We start from the raw sequence: 22,730 nt of genomic DNA, 5'->3' as shown, positions 1-22,730 counted from the left end.
GCATATTAATCAAAATCATAGACACTGTAGGCGAGGACACTAGTGGTGCGTCTCATTCTAGCCATCTAGTGGTAGGGATTTAAACACAACATAAACGCGAACCACGGCAATAGTATGAATATTTTTGCACGTAAACTAAAAAAAAAAATCGATATTGCGTTTTTGAAAATCGATACAGTATTGCAAAATAAAATATCGCGATACTCAAGTGTATCGATTTTTTCTTACACCCCTATTTTTTAGCTGCGTATTAGAATTGATCTCCGTCCACATTAAAACGACTGAAAACGCGGATCACGTGACCATTCACCAACACTGGGCATGCGCGTGCCGGTGTAAACACAACGTCATTGATAAAATTATCCCACCATGCTCTGGGTTAACCCCAAACCGACGCTCCATGTACGGTCAACGCCGCCGCTGCACACGGGAATTGTCACAGATCGCTCGAATAATAGCTTGACTCCGGCGCATCATGTAGGCAGTTATAGCGTTGTAAAATGCAGAATTGACTTGTACAACAGCTGCTAGCAAAGATATACGCCATGACTGATGACACCCAATCATAGAGCCGAGCGTGAGCCTCTCCTACGTCATCGTTTCTAAAGTCCTCCGTTTTGACCCGTCTACACTAAAACGCCCTCCGGAGATTCAAAACGAAAAACGGATCGGCAGCATTTCTAAACTTCTCCGTTTTGGGTCTCCGTTTTTGCCGTTTTAGTGTGGACGGGAGGTGCAAACGTAGCAAAAGGTCTCCGTTTTTAAACGAAAACGCAGTAGTGTGGAGTGCACTGGACCAACCAGCCAGTGAAACAGCGACATGTTTCATATGCCATACTGCAATTTCGAGGGGTGGCACAAGATTAGCAGCTTCAACACTTAATAAAGCATTTGAAGACGCGTCACCCCGCAGAACACGATGGCAAGGGCAGAGGAGGACGAGCCGCGCCAGAATCAACAATCTCTGGAAGCTTCATTCAAACGAAGAGAAAAGTTTTCAAAAGACAGCCAACGAGCGATAAATATAACCGACAAAATTATCGAGTTTATTGTTCTGGATGACCAGCCGCAGTCAAAACTGAAATGCCGTGTATTTAACAAAATTATTTATTTGTTGCACTTTTTTATACAGTTATATTGTAAATCTAAAATACCTTTTTCAGTTTAAAATATTAGATGTGTGGCTGCATTTTAAAAGTTCTTTTTCACTTAAGAAAAATAAATAATATATTGCTGTGGAATGTATGTCAGATAATAAAAATACTCTAGCTCACTGTATGTATTTGTTCATGCTTTATTAAGGGATAAGTCTGAAGCACACCATAAAATAATTCTATCAATTCATACAGGGCAGTGTTTCCCCTACCATTGTTTTAGGGGGGCGGCCCGCCCCCCCTAAAATGCTGCCGAAATCCAGTCATAAAAAAGGAATTTTCACGGAATTCGTCAATCTTTTGAGGAATAAATAGAATAAAGAGTTCAGTACACTTGAAATCAAATCGCGATGTAGACAATTGTGTGTGGATATTAAACCAGAAAGACGATTTAAATACGAATCCTGCTTGTTCTGTGTGAATGAATAGTGCAGCCGACGCGCAGTTTCATTTACCACACACGCACACACACACACACTGAAGCACGTGTGACGCTTGCGCTGTTTTTTTTTTTTTTTTTTGCCTATATGAAGACACAAATGCATGAACTTCCTCTCCACTCCGAAAGTCACTTCGTGATCATTTAACCGCTTCATTTGAGAAAAACGCTCATCATGACATAAACACACAAACTCAAAAGGTCTTCACGGCAACCCGTCAAAATAAAAGTTCGGTTTAACTTGACAGAAATATATTACCGTTGTACAGTAGAATTTAGATATGTCCCAATGTAATAATACTAACACTAATCCAAATAAAGTATCATCAAAACTGAATTTAAGGAATAACCCATGTTTTAATTTTAACGGTAAAGCTCATTGTGCAGCACGTTATTTGACAAAAAGTTTATTTAATTTCATTTGATTAAAATTTGATGATAAATGATAAAATTTGTGTTTTATGTCTTCATTTTATTACCAGAAAAAAACAACACAGAGATAGTGAAATTTATTTTCATTTTTTTTTTTAAATGTTGTATGAGTTTAATGATTCATAATACATTATTTCAATTAATTAGACACACTTTTTGATTGCTAAAAAATGTACACCATGTATCCGTAACACACCCGCTCCGCAACACTAGCAGTTTCACCGCACAGCAGTTTCATTGTATAGATACACACCCAGGTATCGGATCAGTACTCGGTATCGGCCGATACCCTGAGTCCAGGTATCGGAATCGGGAAGGGAAAAAGGGTATCGGAACATCTCTAATAAAAACGGGGGTGTAACGTCATGATTGACATCTGTCCTCCAAGCGGTCCTTGGAGTGGGAGAGTGGGCGGGACCTTGATACCGTGTGTGTGTGTGTGTGTGTGTGTGTGTGTGTGTGTGTGTGTGTGTGTGTAAACAAAAATATACAGAACAAAAGCATTTAAACAAGCGAATGAAAAAAAAAAAAAAAAAAATCGCTATTAAAGCAGGCCGTGCCAATTATGTACAGAACGTACATACTCGAGTTGGCGTATGGTTATCATGCTTATATTGTTTCACATGTTGAGAAAAACTTAAATATCCACATCCTCGGGTGAAAGTTGGCTCCTTAGTCGGATAACTCGGCGCGCACCACCGACACAGACGTTGCAGAGACACAAAGATAATGATGTGCAACAGCGCTTTGTTCATATCTCAAGATATGAAGTCTTGTTTTCACTGAAATTGATCAAAATTAATTGAGTTTATGATTAAAACAAATGTCTGCAAATGGGCTCAGAAAAGAGATGACAACACGTGGCATTCTACGTCCTCGGACTCGAAATTATGCCTCTCCATGGAAACACCTAAATAAATCTGCAGCGGTCACATGGTACAAGTCGGAGCTCACAGAAAATTCTGAGTTTATAAGTTGTAATTAAAAGTTATAGAAGGACGTGAACAAATTTTTACAAGTCGGTATCTCGTAATTAAAGTAATTACTTTATGCTTTCTTAGGATTTATCATGGATTCACAGCATTTACGGCCAGCAAAGCAACATGTAGCAAAATTAGAGGGGAAAAAGTAGCCTATTTTTATTTTTTTAATAATTATTACAGATCGAATATTCGACTATTCGTGCACGCCTCTATCAAAAATACGGTACTGTTTTCTATTTTTAATACATTTTAAATCATTCTAATGCTGATTTGCTGCTCAACCTAAGAGACATTTATTATTATAACTATTATTATTATTATTATTACTTAGATTATTTGATGAATAGAAGGTTCAAAGAACAGCATTTATTTGAAAATCTTTTGCAACATTATAATTGCCTTTACTGTCACTTTTAATCAGTTTAATGCATCCTCGCTGAACAAAACAAAAAGACGCATTCAAACACGCACATGTATAAAGATATGCATGGCCATGCAAATGTATGCATGTAAATACAGTCAGACAGGCAGCAGGACTCTGCTCACTCAGCAGGAATACTGCTAGATTTCCTCACACCTAGACCACAAATATTTCTTCATTATAGCTCTTTTTTAACCCCATATTTACTCCTCTATTCACTCCTTCTCTTTCTTTCTTTTCCTGCTCTCTCTCTTCCTCGCTCTGGTGTGAAATACAGCACAGCTTAGTTCATCATCATGGGGTTGCCATGGCAACTACAAATGCCAGAAAACCAACAAACAATTAGTCGCCCTGAGACACACACATACAGATTACACACAAACAAACTCCCCCATAAGCCAAGCAAATCGCCTGTTTATTTACTGCTATAGAGAGAAAACTCTGTTTTTTTTATAGATCCACCTTCAAAATTTCTCACATGCATGGCATATGGTGGCTCCTGTGGGCACTCAAAAAATCTCTACATATCAGAGCAAAAACCAAGAGGCATCTGCAAACAAATGATACTAGATCTTTTCTCAGAGCTAACTGTACTTTTCGAAGACATCTTTTTAATTTCTTACAAACCCCCAAATTAAAATGAGGTGTCCTAGAAGAGAAACGTCTCGGTTACATATGGTAACCCTCGTTCCCTGAGGGAGGGAACGGAGACGTAGGTCAGACTGACCAATAGGAATCTCGCTAGAGAGGCCAATCTACTTCGAGTGAAACTAAAACAAGCCAATGCACATTGGCATGCAATCATTTGCATCAGCTGCGCGTCCTCGTCAGCGCGGGTATTTAACAGCAGCTGTTATGATTGCACACTAGTTTTTTGCTGAGGAGCCAAACCTGAAAAAGCTGGCCGCCCCAGATGTGGCAACGGGACCTACGTCTCCGTTCCCTCCCTCAGGGAACGAGGGTTACCATATGTAACCGAGACGTTCCCTATCGGTCAGTCACTACAACGTAGGTCAGACTGACCAATAGGAATCCCTACCAAAGCGCCACAGCTGCTGCACCCCATCCAGCGCCCCATGCAAGCCTCTACACCTTCTTGCCTAGAAGGACGATAGGAGGAGGCTACACACAGAGTGTATCTGTCACTGTTGTTCCGTAATAACCCATACATTGAGATTATTGGATAACACTGGGAAAGCGTGCCCTTCAGTTAGGAAGGAGGACGCTGCGGAACCCACTTACTTCAAGGAGTTATGTGGGGAATACATATGGACTAGCCCGAAGGCTGTACTACATATGAGATAGTGGGTGACTTAGCCCAAGGGAAAGACACGGGCTTCCGTTAGGAGCAGCCGTGGAAAATATACACATATGGGATCCCCGTAGGGTCACACATATGGAACCCAGCCCAGATCCGGTTCTCAAGGATTCAGCGGATAAAGGCCTGGCACCTGGACGCTCCGCCATGTCCGGGCCGAGGGGTTTTTGGAGGACTCAACAGGTTTTTCACTCTGGAGCAATAAGGGTGCACACTAGGGTGCAGCAAGCCGACAGAGCCGGGCCTCTCGGTGCTTCTACCCGTTTAGGGTGAGAACACGGGAGGAGACCGGCTCTACACGTAGGCTATAATATCTAGCGAACGTGTTAGGTGTCACCCAGCCCGCAGCTCTACAGATATCTGTTAGCGAGGAGCCACGTGCCAGCGCCCAGGAGGATGCAACGCCTCTCGTGGAGTGTGCATGCAACCTGAGCGGGCAGGGCACGCCTTGAGCTTGGTAAGCCAAGGCGATGGCATCTACTATCCAGTGGGCCATCCTCTGCTTGGAGACAGCCTTTCCCCTCTGCTGGCCTCCATAACAGACAAAGAGCTGGTCTGAGGTACTGATGCTTTGAGTTCTGTCCACGTACATACGCAGAGCGCGAACGGGACAGAGCAAAGCCAGGGCTGGGTCTGCCTCCTCCAAAGGCAGCGCTTGCAGGTTCACTACCTGGTTTTTGAAGGGAGTGGTAGGAACCTTGGGCACATAGCCAGGCCGGGGTCTTAATACCACATGGTTGTCACCCGGCCCGAACTCTAGGCACGATTCGTCGACCGAAAATGCGTGCAGGTCTCCTACCCTCTTGACAGAGGCCAGTGCAACCAGTAGCAAAGTCTTCATGGAAAGAAGCTTTAAGTCTACTGACTGCAGAGGCTCAAAGGGAACATCCTGAAGTGCTCGAAGCACCAGGGGAAGATCCCAAGAGGGTATGGAGGGGGGTCGAGGAGGATTTAATCGTCTCGCCCCCCTAAGAAACCTGACGACCAGGTCGTGCTTTCCCACTGTTTTGCCATCTACGTGGTCGTGATAAGCTGAAATAGCTGCAGCATGTACTTTGAGGGTGGAGGGAGACAGCCTTCGCTCCAACCCTTGCTGCAAGAAGGAAAGCACAGACCCTATCGAACATCTTCGGGGGTCTTCTCGGCGAGAAGAACACCACTCGACGAACAGGTTCCACTTCAGGGCGTAAACACGTCTCGTGGACGGCGCCCGTGCTGAAGTGATGGTGTTAAGTACCTCAGGGGGTAAGTCACCTAGAACCTCCGCGTCCCGTCCAGGGACCAGACATGGAGTTTCCAGAGGTCTGGACGCGGGTGCCATAGGGTGCCCCGTCTCTGAGTCAGAAGATCCTTCCTCAGAGGAATGGGCCAGGGAGGGACTGTCCCAAGGAGCATGAGTTCTGGGAACCAAGTCCGGGTGGGCCAATAGGGAGCCACCAGAAGGACCTGCTCCTCGTCCTCCCTGACTTTGCACAGTGTCTGTGCAAGTAGGCTCACTGGGGGAAACGCATATTTGCGGAGGCCCCGGGGCCAGCTGTGTGCCAGTGCGTCCGTGCCGAGTGTTCCCTCGGTCAGGGAGTAAAACAGCTGGCAGTGGGAGGTCTCTGAAGAGGCAAACAGGTCTACCTGAGCCTCTCCGAACTCTCTCCAGATCAGCTGAACCACCTGGGGGTGGAGTCGCCATTCTCCCGGAAGCACAGCTCGTGATAGCTCGTCGGCCACACGGTTGAGCACGCCAGGGACATACATGGCTCGAAGCGACCTCAGACGCTTCTGACTCCAGAGGAGGAGATGGCGGGCGAGTTGCGACATGCGACGGGAGCGTAGACCACCTTGTCGGTTGATGTACGCCACGGTCGCAGTGTTGTCCGTACGGACCAGCACGTCCCTGCCCCGTAGCGGCCTTTTCAGGCGGCTCAGAGCGAGATGTACTGCTAGCAACTCGAGGCAATTGATGTGCCAATGCAGTTGGGGAGCCGTCCACACCCCTGACACTGCATGCCCGTTGTACGTGGCACCCCAGCCGGTGGCAGAGGCATCTGTGAAAACCACAGCATGCCTGGAGACCTGTTCCAAGGGGACTCCTGCCCGAAGGAACGAGAGGTCTGACCACGGGCTGAAGGTCTGGCGGCAGGCCGGTGTGATTGCCACCCGGTGAGTGCCATGATGCCACGCCCATCTCGGGACTCGGCCGTGAAGCCAGTGCTGAAGCGGTCTCATATGAAGCAAGCCGAGCGGAGTTACCGCTGCTGCCGCTGCCATATGCCCCAGGAGCCTCTGAAAAAATTTCAGTGGGACCGCTGTCCTGCCTTTGAACGTGTTCAAGCAGTTCAGCACCGACTGAGCGCGCTGCTCTGTGAGGCGCGCTGTCTGTGCGACCGAATCCAACTCCATACCGAGAAAAGAGATCCTCTGCACAGGGGCGAGTTTGCTCTTTTCCCAGTTGACCTGAAGGCCCAACTGGCTGAGGTGCGTGAGCACGAGGTCCCTGTGTTCGCATAACTGATCTCGAGAGTGTGCTAGTATAAGCCAGTCGTCGAGATAGTTGAGGAGGCGAACGCCCTGTTCTCTCATGGGAACAAGGGCCCCCTCCGTGACTTTCGTGAAGACACAGGGAGACAGGGACAGCCCGAAGGGCAGGACCTTGTACTGATATGCTCGACCCTCGAACGCAAAGCGCAGAAACGGCCTGTGTCGAGGAAGAATCGAGACATGAAAGTACGCGTCCTTCAGGTCGATCGCTGCAAACCAATCTTGGGGACGGATGCATCCGAAAATGCGTCTCTGCGTGAGCATTTTGAGCGGTAGCTTGTGGAGGCTCCGATTCAAAACTCGCAGATCCAAGATCGGTCGTAACCCACCACCTTTCTTGGGTACAATGAAGTAGGGACTGTAGTGCCCTGACCCCATATCGGCTGGAGGGACCGGCTCTATCGCGTCCTTCGCCAGTAGGACTGCGATCTCCGCACGCAAGACATGGGCATCGGCTGCTCTCACTGTAGTGGAGTGGATGGCCCGAAACTTGGGGGGACGCCGGGCGAACTGAATCGCATAGCCGAGCCTGATGGTCCGAATGAGCCAGCGAGACGGACTGGGGAGCGCTAACCAGGCTCTCAGAGACCGTGCAAGCGGGACCAAAGGGACTGTAGGCGTACCCGGAGTGGGGCAGCGAGGTGGAACACAGGGACGTGGCTCGGGAGGCTCTCTCTGGGAGGCGGCCCGTAGCAGGGTCTGTGTGTGCTGTGCAGCACTTACCTGGTTCCACGGGGCAGGAGGTGGCTCGGTGGCGTTTCTCGAACTGCACACTGCTGCTCACTGGCGACAGAGGAGGCGGATGAGAGTGGTGAGGATTCTGTCCCCCCACTGCTCTCCGGGTCCTCTTCGGACCCAGAGATGGTAGAAACTGCTCTTTTATTGAAAATTTGGGTACCGCTGGTTAAGGCCAGCGGCGGAACACAACAAAACGAAACACAGGATTTTCCACCCGGCCCTCTTCCGGGGGAGGGAGCGATGCGGTCATCGTCTCCTGGAGACCAGTCCCTTCCATCTCCGGGTCGCCCGTCCTGGGGCCGCTTACCTCTGGCTTTGCCACCCTTCTTGGCGGGGGCCTGGACGGGCGGGGCGGCCTGCCTGCGACTGGCTCCACGGCGCCGTTTAGGTGGAGGCTGCTGCTGCAGCGCGGGAGCAGGGGCAGACGCAGGAGGACGCCCCCGGCGACAAGCAGACTGAGGAGCCGCAGGCGGTGGGTTGGAGGCAGCAGCTGACCGCCGCGGCAGGATATGCTTGATGGCCTCAGTCTGCTTTTGTACAGCCGAGAACTGCTGGGCGAAGTTCTCGACCGCGTCGCCGAAGAGGCCGGTCTGGGACACGGGGGAGTTATGGAACCGGAGCTTCTCAGCCTCACTCATGTCTGCCAGACACAGCCAGAGATGGCGCTCCTGGACCACCAAGGTGGACATCGCATGACCCACTGACCGCGCGGTGACCTTCGTCGCACGAAGCGCGAGGTCCGTTGCGGCACGAAGTTCCTGGAGAACTTGTGGATCATGACCACCCTCGTGCAGGTCCTTCAGTGCCTTGGCCTGATGGACCTGCAGCAACGCCATGGCGTGCATGGCAGAGGCAGCTTCCCCACAGGCCTTGTAAGCCTCGTCGAATAGGTCCGACGAGTACCTACAGGCCCGGGAAGGAAGACACGGTTCTCCGCGCCGAGTGGAGTTAGGGCACAGTTGCATAGCAACGGCCCGTTCCACTGGCGGGATGCGCGTGTATCCCTTACCTGCCCCGCCATCAAGGGTGGTGAGGGAGGAGGAGCCACCGGAACGGTTTCTGGCAGTAAAAGGTCCCGTCCACGTTCCCGTAAGCTCCTCATGCACTTCCGGGAAGAAAGGCACTGGGGTGGGTTGCTGAGAACCAGCGCGCGCCACCCCGAGATACCAATCATCCAACCTCGAGGGTTCGGGACACGGTGGAGGATTCCACACGAGCCCGACCCCGTTGGCGGCCCGGGAGAGCATGGTCATCATCTCCGGGTCCGTCTCAGGCACCGCTGGCACCCCCGAAGGAGGCAGCGGTGCCGAGTCGTCGTCCGCAGAGAGGTCTGACCCACCCTCCGATGCAGCGATCGACATCTGGTCACTGGGAGCCCCAAAGGAGACAACCGGTACACACCTCGAGGATGGTCCAGCTTTCTCCAATGGAAGCTCAACTGGCTGCGGAGCATGAGAGGGGTGAGGGCTCCTAGGGGGTTGGTTCCCCGAAGGAGACGCGCTCACCGTGATCCTCAGGTCACCCGCGCCCCCGCCCGAAGCAACCCTCTGAGGAGGATTGGAACGAGGCAGAGGCACGGGGACTCCGCCCCTTTGCAGGAACAGGAGTCTCGACCGTAGCTCCGCGATGGTCATCTTCCCACAATGGGTACATGACTCATCCACAAACGCTGCCTCAGCGTGTTCAATGCCCAGACACACGAGGCAGCGCTTGTGACCATCCTGTGAGCCCAGGTAACGACCGCATCCAGAAACACACAGATAGAAAGTCATCTTTTTTTTTTTTTTTTTTTTTAAAGACGCTGTCTATCTGTGTAAGCTCTTTTAGGGACTACTTTCACTGGTGCTGAAGCACGCAGGAGAACAGTCACTGCGAACACAGACGGGAATGTGCACCCGTCTGTGCGCTGTCTCTCTCTCTCGCTGGCAGGTCTTACCGGCTGTGAGAACAGCCTTTGAGCGCTGAACTGCGCACCTTACCAGCTGTTAAAACAGCTTTTTTGAATTTGCTCAAAAAAACAAAACAAAAAAGACAGACAGAAGAGAGAGGACACAAGACTGCTCGCGCTGCCGTGCTGTAACGCCCGCACCGAACAAGGAGAGATCCAACGAAGGCTTGCCAAGTTTCACACTCTGTAGGATTACCATGAAGCGTTTGGCTCCGAAGCAAAAAGCTAGTGTGCAATCATAACAGCTGCTGTTAAATACCCGCGCTGACGAGGACGCGCAGCTGATGCAAATGATTGCATGCCAATGTGCATTGGCTTGTTTTAGTTTCACTCGAAGTAGATTGGCCTCTCTAGCGAGATTCCTATTGGTCAGTCTGACCTACGTTGTAGTGACTGACCGATAGGGAACCACAGTTGTAGTTCATCACATTACAGAGATAGTTTACCCAAAAATAGAAAAATTGCATCTACATTACCTTTGCACCCACTTAAAAAGGTTATTTTTAAAAACACTAATAATTTATTAACACTGACTGTTAAATGTAATCTTTAACAGATCTTAACATCCACTTTTCATACCGTACATTATATTGGCATGTCTAAATTAACTTGTAGCAAAATAAAAATTGGTCTTTATGGTTTTTAGTTTTTATTTATTCAGACAAAATAGAATAGAAATTGTGTTTAAACTTAATATTTAAATGATAGTCTAATATAATATTTAATAATCATTTTTATGTCCATGTTATGTCAGATAACCTATAAATACGACCAGCTTTTCAGTATCAGCTGGAACTTTCAAATCAGTACATCCCTAACCCATTGCATTGACATTCATTCATTTCATTCTCAGTGTGAGAAGCAGAGAAAAACCACAGGAATGAAGCTTCTCACACTCGCATTAGCTCTGCCTACTCAGGTGTGCCTGTGTGACAGGTGTAACAGCTGTTACCTGTTTAAACAAAATGCTGACCGCACACACACAGACAATGACATCATCCCCACTCAACAGATGAAATGCCTGTCTGTTCCTCCGTTTATCTTTATCATTAGTGGTGTTTGATAGGGCAATAATTTGAATAAAACCCTAACCCTGAATATTAGCCTAGTCTTTAACTCATCTCACACCTGCATAAATAGGGTTGTCAACCGTGCCGGTACTACTGGTACCGGTCAGTCCAAAAAGAAAAAAAGAAGCATTTTACTAAAGTTCAAGAAAATGTTTAATTGTTAAATAATAAAATAAAGATATATGACTGCAAATCCATGAAAAAATGTACAACTGTAAACAACTAATGAATTGTGAATCTTGACAGTGATGCATGTGCAACAATAATGTCCATAGTTCTGATCTACTGTCTTAACATAATATAACATATTTTTAATCATAATATGGTTAGTTTCAATTAATATCGAAGGCTATATGCTTAATATGTAGCACTGTTTGACACATTTTGAATCAGGGGTCCCTGCTGCTACATGTCCCAATTGCCTAAGGGGTCCTTGCCCTGAAAAACATTGAAGACCCCTGCTCTAGCTCTACACCGCAAAGTTTCTGTGACAACTGTATTTAAATGTGCGATTGAATTGGAAACCGCGATGATTGACAGTCAGTGTGTTTAATACATACACCCTAATAATGCGATTATAATGGGATTTTGACAATAATGTGATTAAACTTTATCTAATTTAAATGCAATACTTCATTCAAACTAATGCGATGAAGCTCATAATCGTAGTAACCATTTTTGCATTAAACTATGTGGCGTACGCCAATTTTACCCGGTGTTGTGCCGAATTCTGACCCCCGCCAAATTATTACCCCCCTAGTGTTGGTAGGTTTAGGATTAGTTGTGTGGGAGGGGTTAGGATTAGAGGTGGGGTTAGGATTAGGCAATCAGGTAGAGACTTCAATGAGGGGGGTAATAATTTGGCAGGTAGTCGCATTTCGGCACAACACCGGGTAAAATTGGCGTACGGATAACAATCAGAATAATGAAAATTGTATAAACTGGAGTGAAGAGTATTGCTTGTGTTATGTAAACATCTTACTGCGATTAAGACCTTACTCTGATTATTAGAAATAAGAGCATTATTGGTGCACATGTACCGGTAAACGTAGTCAGAGATAACCAACAGACGAGAGAAATATTGGACACATTTTTTTATTTAATTCAAGTTTTTGCTCTTGTACCGAAAGTGTTACAGAGAACAGCAAACTTTTACTGGTATTGGTACAGACTACTGAAATTTTGGTACTGTCACAACCCCATGAGCAAATGTAAAAATCTACTTTAGTTTCCATTTGTTTCTCCCTCACCCTATCTGTCTATTAGTGGGCTGTTTGTTGGTGTCTGCTGGCTTTCTCCTCCAGACAGGAAGTGCTGATCAGCCCCAGAGACGTGCGGCCCACTGTCTCGCTTCCACACGCATTCCACATTAGCCACCCCCCCCCCACACACACACACTACACCCTCCTGAGGTGAGCCTGTCTCTTATTTTCATGTTTCCAGACACACAGTTTAATGGCTCATTAATAATCCTATCAACACAGCCATAGGCTTCACTTAGAGCTAAATGCTGACTCGCTCGGATCACTGCTTTTACGTTAATTAAAGTTCCAAAGTTTATGTGCACATCTCCTCATTGCGGCTTGTTACAGCTCTGGGCAATGTTTCATTATCTACACAGGTTATACATGAGGAACAGTAAGGCCTGGTTCTTGGTAACTGTCAGATAGTCCCCAGGAACAAAGTCCTTGTTTTGAGCGCATCATCAGGTTAGGAGCGGCATTTGATCATTTGCATGAAGAGCTTGACTTTCACCAAGATAAAAAGTCTGAATTGACATATTTGACTTTGCAAACTGCAGAGCCGCTGGAGGACCAAACACAGTCAATAAAAGAAACTTTTTAAGAATACGCACACACACATTAATAAACTGCATCCCACAGCATCTTGGTCTGGCTCGAGCAGACACACACACACACACACACAGTCCCAGTAAATGAGGTGGCAGCATTCTACACTATTCTAGATCTATTCAAGCTGTTCTTTCATTGGCTGAAAGAGCACAGCGAGGGATTAAGTACCTCATCACGTCCTCACATCAAACTCCAGGACCGGAAATGGCAGAAACGGTGTCATGGACATCATTGTGCCTGTGTGTGTGTGTGTGTGTGTGTGTTCACAGACATGCTGGTTATGATGTCATGAAATAGTGATGGATTATCTAATGTAATGTAATTAGGTTATGCATGAAAAAAGTACATAATCTTACTGTTTTGAATCAAGTTATACACTTTCTGTTCTGGGACTTTTTTTCAATCTGCCCTATAATTTTTTTAATAAAACACAACTGAACACATTTGTTCGCATTGTTTTACTAGAACAGATAGTAGTACGCTGTAAAAGCAATAAATTGGAGTCTGCTTCAGAGAGATGTTGGGTAACCACCATAAACACTGACAAGGACAAGTCCACATAATCAGATATTGCCACATTACCCATCATCCCCCCAAAATTGGTTTGGTCCCCCACAATCTTCAAGACATGGTTTTATAGCCTTATAGAGCTGTGATACTGCCGCCATTGCTTTCTACCACATTGAAATGTAGAGCATTAAAAAAAAAAATTCTAACGCAGTATCGTCACTCGGTACAACAACAGACTGGCTAAATGAAAGCTTCTGCTCAAGAATTGAAAATGCCAGCTTTCATAAGTGGTAAGGACAAAATCAGGCATGCAATGACGCCTGAGGACATCACGTGTTATATGCAGGCCTACATGGCATCTGTGCCCGCAGAACTCCACGTAATTGAAGCAGCTGCCATTCACAAAGTTTTACACATACCCTGCTGCTCACGTGTTGGTTTATTAGATATACTGGCTAATTTTATTATGCTTTCAGCTACCAATAAGAGTGCAGTACTCGCATTTTACCATGTTTCATGGAATGCTGCAGATTTTCTGTAAAAATCTGCATGAACAACGTGTTAAACGTAGTTATTCATGTATGTCTGTATCTCCACAGAGAAATAAAACTCTTCTTAGATCTGCAACAGATTTCAGGGAACTCACCTCAGACCAGCTTTTTAAAAAAGCCTCTGTATCCCCTTTGGATACTCAACTTACCCCCTCTAATAGAGGTGGAGAGAAAGAGAACGAGTGAGACACAGAGAAAAACAGAGGATTGATTGCGACAAGCAGACCTACTTTAATTCTTTAAACTGAAAAAGCCAGAGGAGGCTTGCCCCGCATACATTAACCCTTTACCACCCCAAAGACACACACCAAGAAAATACACAGTGCAGATGGTCAGATATAAATCTCAGTCAGAACCCAATGATATGTGACTGATTCAGATTCACTAGAGCTGAACCTTTTCCTGTTTCTGAAGATCTACATCTTTCTTATCAGAGAAGTCAAGACCTGCAAGCAGAACCATATAAAACCTGCCCAAGGCAGACTGAACTACTGCAGTAAGGAAACACTTAAAAATAACCCACTACTTCAATCCACACACTGCACGGCACTGAAAGACAAATTTAGCCATTTCAGTAAAAAATTCTGATTTTCACATTTTCTAAAGGAAACTCGCTAACATAATGCTAGGATGTAGTGGCTTGTTGCTAGGGAGATGCTGAGTGGTTGCTAGGGTGTTCTGGATGGTTGTAAGTCTCTGAAATTTTGATCCCCTATATACTTAACAAGCAATTTATTTGAACGAAAGAAAATAATGATGATACAAAAAAAAAAAACAGTTGACACCTGGTTATGTGAGTCTCAACCTTTACTAAAATACAGTGTTTTGGCAAATGCCTGTAGTAAAACTTCTGTTGAACATAGCCACAAATTAGGGAAGCACCGAAATGAAACTTATGGTCCGAAACAGAAAATTCTGGAGTACACTTGGCCGAAAACCCAAACTGAAAATGCTTTTTTTTAAATAATGCATATCTTATTTTAAATTAGCTTATTTTTTTGTATAATTGTATTAATATTAGTATTTTGAATGAAATTTAATCATTTTAATGATACTGAATTTAAAAAATACAAGCCAATGAAATTAAAGGGATACTTCAAGATTTAGCATTAAGCTTTGTATCAGTAGAAAACCAGTAGTATTTTCGAATTACTGTGCTTCCCCCCCCTCATATCCCCCTGATATGAGAGAAAAATTAATTTTTAGTCTGGAAAAAATCCTCCGATGACGCAAAAATCGTCATTTTGTGTCATCGGAGGATTTTTGTGCCAGAGGCTAAAGACTACATCCAGTGTTCCACATGTTTTCTCCACGCCCATATGGGGCGGGATCTCACTCACAGAATGTAAAGATAGTGTCAGCCATCTTTCTGTAGAAGCTAAGCTAACAGGCTCTTGCCTCTTGGTCTGTGTAGAAAGTTTGTATAGTAGGCTAATCACAATGGCGGAAGGTAGTTTTGAAGTTGAAATGGCAGAAGGGGATTTCGAAGATCTGTTGCGAGAATCTGATGCTCACGGCTACCTGTGCCGCAACACAGCGATGAACAGTTGCGGGAGATGGAGGAACAAGAGGCGGCCGGAGCGAGACCTGAGCCCGGCCAGACTCGAGCTGGGGCGGACTGGCGGTGTCAGTGCTCTCGCTGTGCGCCTATGGAAACAGATATAGAGTCCTATTGCTGTCGCGAAATTTCTTCTGGACGAGATCGCTGAATCCGCAGAGCTTTGAGTGTAAAAGTGTTAATATTCATAATTTTTTTAATTAAAAGTTATAACTTACATTGGATGTGGTTCTTTTTATAAACCTTTAGTGTTACTAGAGTATGGATTAGTCTAGATAATGTATTAGCTAGGGATGGCCCTATACCGATACTGGCATCGGGGATCGGGCCGATACTGTCCTCATATACTCGTACTCGTACTCATAAAAATTCGCCGATACCACGCACCGATACCACGTACATTTTGCAAAACTAAACTGGCCGCCGCGAGAGCTTTGTCGAGGTGAACTGAGGCATAGGAAAGTAGCCTATAATGTCGGCGGTTTGGGCTCATTTCAAGATAAGGGATGATGACAACAGCAAGGCAGACTGTGAGTTATGTTCAGCTAAGGTGTCGAGAGGAGGGAAAGAAAGTACATCGTTTAACACCAGCAATCTAATTAAACATCTGAAGACGCATCATAGATCTGATGGCCGAGCGCGCACGCGGGCGGTAATGCACTCACTCTGTGTGTGCGGGTTACGGGAGAATAAACGATTCGCGGGACTCCCGCAAACTAGAAATATCTATGAATAAAACATAAAAACTAACAGATTTTTATTCATCTCTTGCAGAAAAGCTACAAGAACAACTACAACAAAATAGAAACGATTTACAGGCCAGAGTTTCTATTCATAACATGGTTACAGCGTTGAGCGATGTAGCCAATCACAGACATATGTGTTGATTTCTTGAACGCAATGGCCAATCAGAAGCATTTAAGATAGACTCCCCTCACTGCTCAAAACGGACTTTTTTGTTCAGTGCTGAATTCTGTATGCTGGCAAATCCTCTAATTATAACAAACAAAGTGTGGATATTATGAAAGATTGATTGTGCATCAGCTTCATTGATAATAACAGAGATGTGTGAGATCGCGATGAACTGTCAGCTTTTAGGATTTATTAAGGGTGCGCACTTTGCGTGCACTGCATTCAGTCATGCCCATGCACGCAGTAGCCTGCTTGCTTTTATGTTAAATTAACAGTGGTTTGTGTGTTAATACATTTATTATTTAAAAAAATTTTTTTTTTTTTTTTTGACTTGTTAAAACAAGCAGAGAAGAAAATAAAAACAGTCTTCTAACCTGTGTTCTAAAATAGTCGTCTTCTTTTCTGAGAGCCTATTACTTTTGCGGTAGAAATATCGGTATCGGTACTCGGTATCGGCAAGTACACAAATGTAAATACTCGTACTCGTATCGGTTTGAAATAAAATGGTATCGGGCCATCCCTAGTATTAGCTTAGAGAAATAGTGATTTCAATTGGAGGAAAACAGTTCATATGCAGAGCTACTAAGCTAGGCTACTCTGTTGACATGGTCCTGCCTTGCATCATATTTTTTAATGTGAAAGTCTAAGTTGTGTTATATACATTAGGCTAGTACATCCCGGTACAACGCAATTTAGCACCATTTCGATGGAAATTTGATCAAATAACTCACGATGTATCAAAGCAAGCCTAGTTGTATCCATTTTTCGGATTCTGCCGCCTGTAACCGGTAGGCGTGGTTTGGGAGTGGCCTCGTAAGGGCAGCAAAGCAAGTGCATTCTGGGAGTTGTTGTCTTTCAGCCACATGAGTAAAACATACATTTTCTGCCTTTTCTCAGTCTAGAATGCTTCAATTTCAAAAATAATTTCACATTTCTACTATATAAATGACCAATATTAAATACACATAACACATTCATCTTCCCAGAGGTGAAGTATCCCTTTAAATAACCACACTTTTATTGAAAGTAACACTAAAATTGGACAGAAAATATACGAAATATCAATATATCGTTCTTTATTTAGTTCTAATTGTTCAAATAATGTGTAGTCCTACAAGACTATTATTATCAGAGCATTTGAAAAGAGCGAAGCGGGGAGCGGATCAGTTAACGAGAGGTTAGTGTCATTTTACCAGCGTTGCCCAGCACGGCGGCTATACCACACCATGTTACAGCACAGTAGGGCTATTGCAAACATAGAAATGTCATGTTGGCGCTTTATTTGAGCAGACTTTTCTGCTGAGCATGATCCGTACATGAGTGGAGCGTTCGCATGGGCCGTGAGCAACTGACCCCAAACTTTTGAACAGTAGTGTAAGTGTAAACAGAACATTCACTGAAACCTGACAGAACTCTCTTGTGGCAATACAAAATGAACTGTGGCAACTGAAGACTTCTCCAATTGGCTTAAAAAGCGACAGAATGGGACACGTGAACAAAACAATGAAAATCTGACCTCACAGATAGGGCCAAGCAAAAAGGAGAGAGTTCATAAGGTCTCGCTGCTGTTTTAAACTGAATCACCTCACCTGTCTGGCCCGAGGGCCTTTCTTCCCCCTAAGTTGCAGAAAAACTCTTACAGACCTGCACAGATGTTATTAGACAGGAAAATGTGTTTCTGATTCTATTGGTTAAGTCTGAACTTGCTGAAATACTTTAACCCATAAACATAAACTGCAGCCAATCAGATGTTTTCTCACATGCATTCACTTTCTCAACGCAAATTCACTCCAGATTTGACTTATTCTGTATGTCTTTTACGCCTACGAGAGCTGCCCTCTATACCTGCAGTGTGTGTGTGTGTTTGCAGAACCGACTTTACTTCACTTCTCTACTGACCTTTCAGCCCTGTCAGAAAGCAGAACAATAACCAATTTATCTGACACACACATACACAGATCATTAAAGTCACAGAGGGTGTTTAATGGGCAGAATGGAGCAGTGTGTGTGTGTGTGAGAGATTAATGAGTGTCGGAAATGATGCTCTAACACAATGTAGTGCTTATTTCACGAGACAGGGAAAAAAACACTTCAGGGCTTTTTCTAGTTGTGTCTCTCAATTCCATCTGACCCACCACACACACATACACACCACCATGACATATATAATGGTTAATGTAGCAACTACAAAAAAATCTAAATATGATGTTCCTGCTCTAGGCTACTGATGAAAAACTTATTTTTAATTTATCTCTAAACACACTGTTAAGTAGAAACAGCATGTCAGGGCTGGTGTAAACTGTTGACACATGTTTTTTTGTCATGGGTTTATGGTTGTAGGAGCTGAAGTGAAGGACTCTGCCCGCATACCTGAGCATGAGTCTTTCCCGCCGGTAGCTGATGACATCATTCAGGAGTCTACAAGCTTTCGAGGAAGGAAAAGAAAAGTAACCCGGGAAAGTTTTCCAGCAGCCGTGTACGGGGTCTGTTATTACCATTTTTGGGCAGACTCGCTCCCTGACAAGCCCAGCCCAAACCGCAGCAGATTCCAGCACTCGTTCTGTTTTCCTCCCCGTTTTCCAAAGGGGAAGAAAGGAGTGTGGGAGCGACAAATGTTTCACTCATATTTCAAATAGTTTTTAGACTTCTGTGCAGAAAATCACATCCGAGAGATTTTTTATAAACACTCCCCTCCCCCAACTAATGGTCTACCGGAATGCGTTAACGGAGCTGCCATGGGCCAAGAATTGGCAACCGAGAGCCGGTTCTTAATCAGGACCGTTAAACATACCGGAACTAAACCATTTTCATGACTTTCGGATCTGTTAACGGTGCACACCTTTTGACGATGAGCACTGAACACTGTATTAAAATACTCTGACAGTGTCTGCTAGCAACTACTGTTCGTTACCGCTACTGATTCTACAAAGTAATCCGTATAACGTTAAAACCCGAACGAACGACTCTTATGAACCGGTTCCTTAAGTGAATCTAGAACACACGGCGAAGTTCGATTCTCGAACAAACAACTCCTATAAACAAATAATGTAACTGTTAAGTGAATCAAAAAGACTTGTGAATCAGTATGAAAACTTCCAAAATTAATCTGACGAATTTGAACCGCAAATTATTACTTTCGTCATGGTCAACGCGAAGTGAATTATGCATTATGCTGTACTTGTGAGACTTAATCAATGCAGTTACTGAGTAGTTGTCCATATGACAGCGTGTAGTTAAAAGCCATATTATAGCCTACAATCTGTTGTATATAGAAAAATACATTTAAAAACGGGGTAAACATAGCCTACAGTACCTTTTGCTAAATTTAAGTTATTTGGATCTGTTCTGTTGTAATCTGAAATTACCTCATCATTTGGCAACAGACTGCCGAAGAAAGTAAATGCTATAAGAATTTAATATTTTTATAAGATACTTCCTCAAAAACACTAGAATCGTTAGAGAACTGAAATCGTTAGTGTGAATCGGAACCACAATGACTCTCATCTCTACATTGGTCACACGTTAAAACCCCGTAAATAAAGTGAGCTCGTGCTCTCTGCGCGCGCAGCAGATCATATGAGCCGCATCCACGAGCAAAGGCTGCTGTCTGCCGCGGACATCTGTTGCGCGCGGTGAAGAGGATCGGTGGGCGCACGGTGTCCGGTAATCAGGGTCCGGCCGGATCGGTTGACTGGGGGTGGGCCGACAAAACGCTCAAATGAATGGAGAGACAGAGTGGTAAATAGGAACATGCGCAATCCCGCAACAGATGTTCCTCAAGTTTCTTATAATGAAGACTATACAGAGTACCGTACGAGCGTTTGATGCTCTATACTCGCTTGGTTTGAGACAAACAAATATGAGAGACACAAAATAAACAAATTCATGCATGCGTCGCAATGCAAAGCCTATTTCACCAGCAGCCCACAACTCAATGACTCGGATTCCGGACGGGGCCCTTAAATCTCCGCATTTCGGAATGGTATTTTTTTCTGTTGGTTTGCAGAAAGTCCCATTGCATCTTAAACCGGTGGTGTGGAGAGAGATTATAGCGCGTACCTTTCGCTGCTGTTTCTCCCAGGCGGGGTCAAGCAGCATATCCCGATCCCAGTCATCTTCCTGGGGCATATAGTCGTTCTCTCCTCCATCATATTGATGATGATGATCGTGTTGATGGTGGTGGTGATCCATTCTGAACTGATGTTCCCGTCTCTCTCCGGTCCTCCGGTCTCTCTCTCTCCCTCTCTATCTCTCTCTCTCCCTCTCTATCTCTCTCTCCCACCGAGCGCTGCAGTAAACACTCCTGTGCGCACTTTAAACGATGGGCACGAAACTAACGTCGCTGCCTCGTTTTCCCTGCACCGTTCACTCTCCCCAAAGTCCGTGCCTCCTTGTCTTTCTCGTTCTGTCCGTTTTTTCACGGCCGCTATCCAGAGTGGCGAGTAGGCAGAACCTCCAGCACGAGCATCGGCAGCAAAAACTTCACAGTAACGGAAAAAAATAAAAAGAGACGCAGGGCGTCTGATTGGCTACTGCGCAAACCATTAAAGCCCGCCCACTTGAAAGGCTTGGTGGTGATTGGTTAATATCGTTGTCCGTTAATAGATTTGGTGTAGGTTGTCTGCATCGGCGTAGTATTAGAAAAGCTTTTAGGTAGGTTTGTGCCACTGGAATTAATTACACGATGAATTTATGTTTGTGTTTATTTATTTAAAGTTTAATCAATAATTGTATTCAATTTCTTAAAAATCATTTAATGTAATGCCCTCCAGGTGACCACACCCTGTTTTATCTCACCGTGTCTCAGGTAACAGTGCTCATGGAAAGTGGTGGGGGATATTACATCTTTAGACAACTCACATTAGTATTGTCTAATAATTAGTTGGCTATCCATGCTAGAAAATCAATCTTGAGCTGGTCAGTGTTTTGAAACATGGTATCTGGTTCAAAATGGCCATTATCTAATCTGATAGGCCATCTTGGACTACCAACAGACCATACCAATTTGTTCTATCAGTTTATAATGGTCAAGCTGTTTTTTGGAACATAGTGTCTTGGTTTACCAGATAATGGCCAATGATGATGATGACCAAAGATGACCATCTTCCAAAACACAGCTACCATCTTAATTTTCCCAAAAGGGTAATGCGCCTATGAAACTTTCACAACATTATAAATAATGGGAATAGATTAGATAAAAGACTGAAAATGGATGCTACCACTGCTTCTGATCAAGGCAGTATCACTGTAAAAAAAAATCATATGATCAAAAAGTTATGACATGTTTGTACATTGCTTTAACTCATCAAAATAAGTTAAGCAATTTTCAACTTTTTAATATAAATTATACAAGATTCATCTAATTTATTAAGTCAGTTTAATGTAATTTAAGTTGAAATGACTTAAACATCCAAGTTACCTAAACATTTAAGGCAGCAAATTTTTTTTACAGTGTATGTTGTGAGACCCATGGGTCAGACACAAAGTATGCCTAGACTGGCAAAGGATATCCCTCATATTCATCACATCTTACTGTGAGGAAGAAAAGCTGTGAAGTTTAAGATGATGAGATTTCCTCCCTTGAACCCTTGCGGTTATTTTTGGAACAGGTTCGAAATGATTAGTTCTGTTTATTCAGGGCATGTTTGAACAGCCATTGCGTGCTCTGACGCAAACAGATGTTCGCCTTATGAGTATTTGATGCCCTGCATTGGCTGAACGAGGGTCAGCAGTTGATGCACAGCCTGGAACATCTTACTGTACTGCCCATTGTTTCCTTTCGTAAATCTATGGTGCACTTTTATACTCACTCTATACAAACAAATATTTTATTTGCTTTTGATAAACATTATAGACCCTTCACATGCTCACTCTTAAATAGAAATTAATTACAGTTACCTCTTTACTGTTTTGTCTCTTATCCTGCTTGGCATTATATTTTGTATTTATATCTCCTAAAATGTTGTAGCATATATAAATATTGCTGCTGTTATTATTGTTATTATGTTATGGTCAGCCATCTGTCAATGAAGCTTGAGGTGTGATTTGACTTTTATTTTTATTCTCTGTATTTTTGTTTCATACTGTACAATATATTGTACTGTTATACACATGTATTGTATTGCACTAAATACGGTTCACATTTCATATTGGTCAGAGCTACAAAACTTTACACCGCTATACTTAACACCAGTGCATGGCATCAGATCAAAGTCCACCTCCTGCCTCCATCCTCCCAACATTCCGAAGAAGGCCGTTGTTTGGGAAGGAATGCCTCTGCCATGTAGGGTAAAGCCCCCACCTGGTGAACA

At 44.5% G+C, this 22,730-nt stretch overlaps 1 protein-coding gene across 5 annotated transcripts in view; it reads right to left on the bottom strand.

Annotated features, from left to right (window-relative positions):
- Positions 1–20,901, bottom strand: part of actn1 (actinin, alpha 1) — a 46,933-nt gene extending 26,032 nt beyond the window's left edge. For 4 of the 5 annotated variants that reach the window (XM_056254945.1, XM_056254943.1, XM_056254942.1 and 1 more), the window contains exon 1: positions 20,479–20,901. In XM_056254945.1, coding sequence (XP_056110920.1) covers positions 20,479–20,610 — 132 coding nt within the window. In that variant the 5' untranslated portion in view covers positions 20,611–20,901. The remainder of the gene's footprint in view (positions 1–20,478) is intronic. The other variant, XM_056254941.1, reaches the window with a different exon arrangement.
- Positions 20,902–22,730: the final 1,829 nt, after the last annotated feature.

The sequence above is a fragment of the Rhinichthys klamathensis genome, unplaced genomic scaffold (genome assembly GCF_029890125.1).
Source record: "Rhinichthys klamathensis goyatoka isolate OS25496 unplaced genomic scaffold, OSU_Roscu_1.1 h1tg000115l_1, whole genome shotgun sequence".
NCBI classification, from domain to species: domain Eukaryota; kingdom Metazoa; phylum Chordata; class Actinopteri; order Cypriniformes; family Leuciscidae; genus Rhinichthys; species Rhinichthys klamathensis.
The sequence above is the reverse complement of the archived record's forward strand: the minus strand, read 5'-3'. Positions and strand labels throughout refer to the sequence as shown.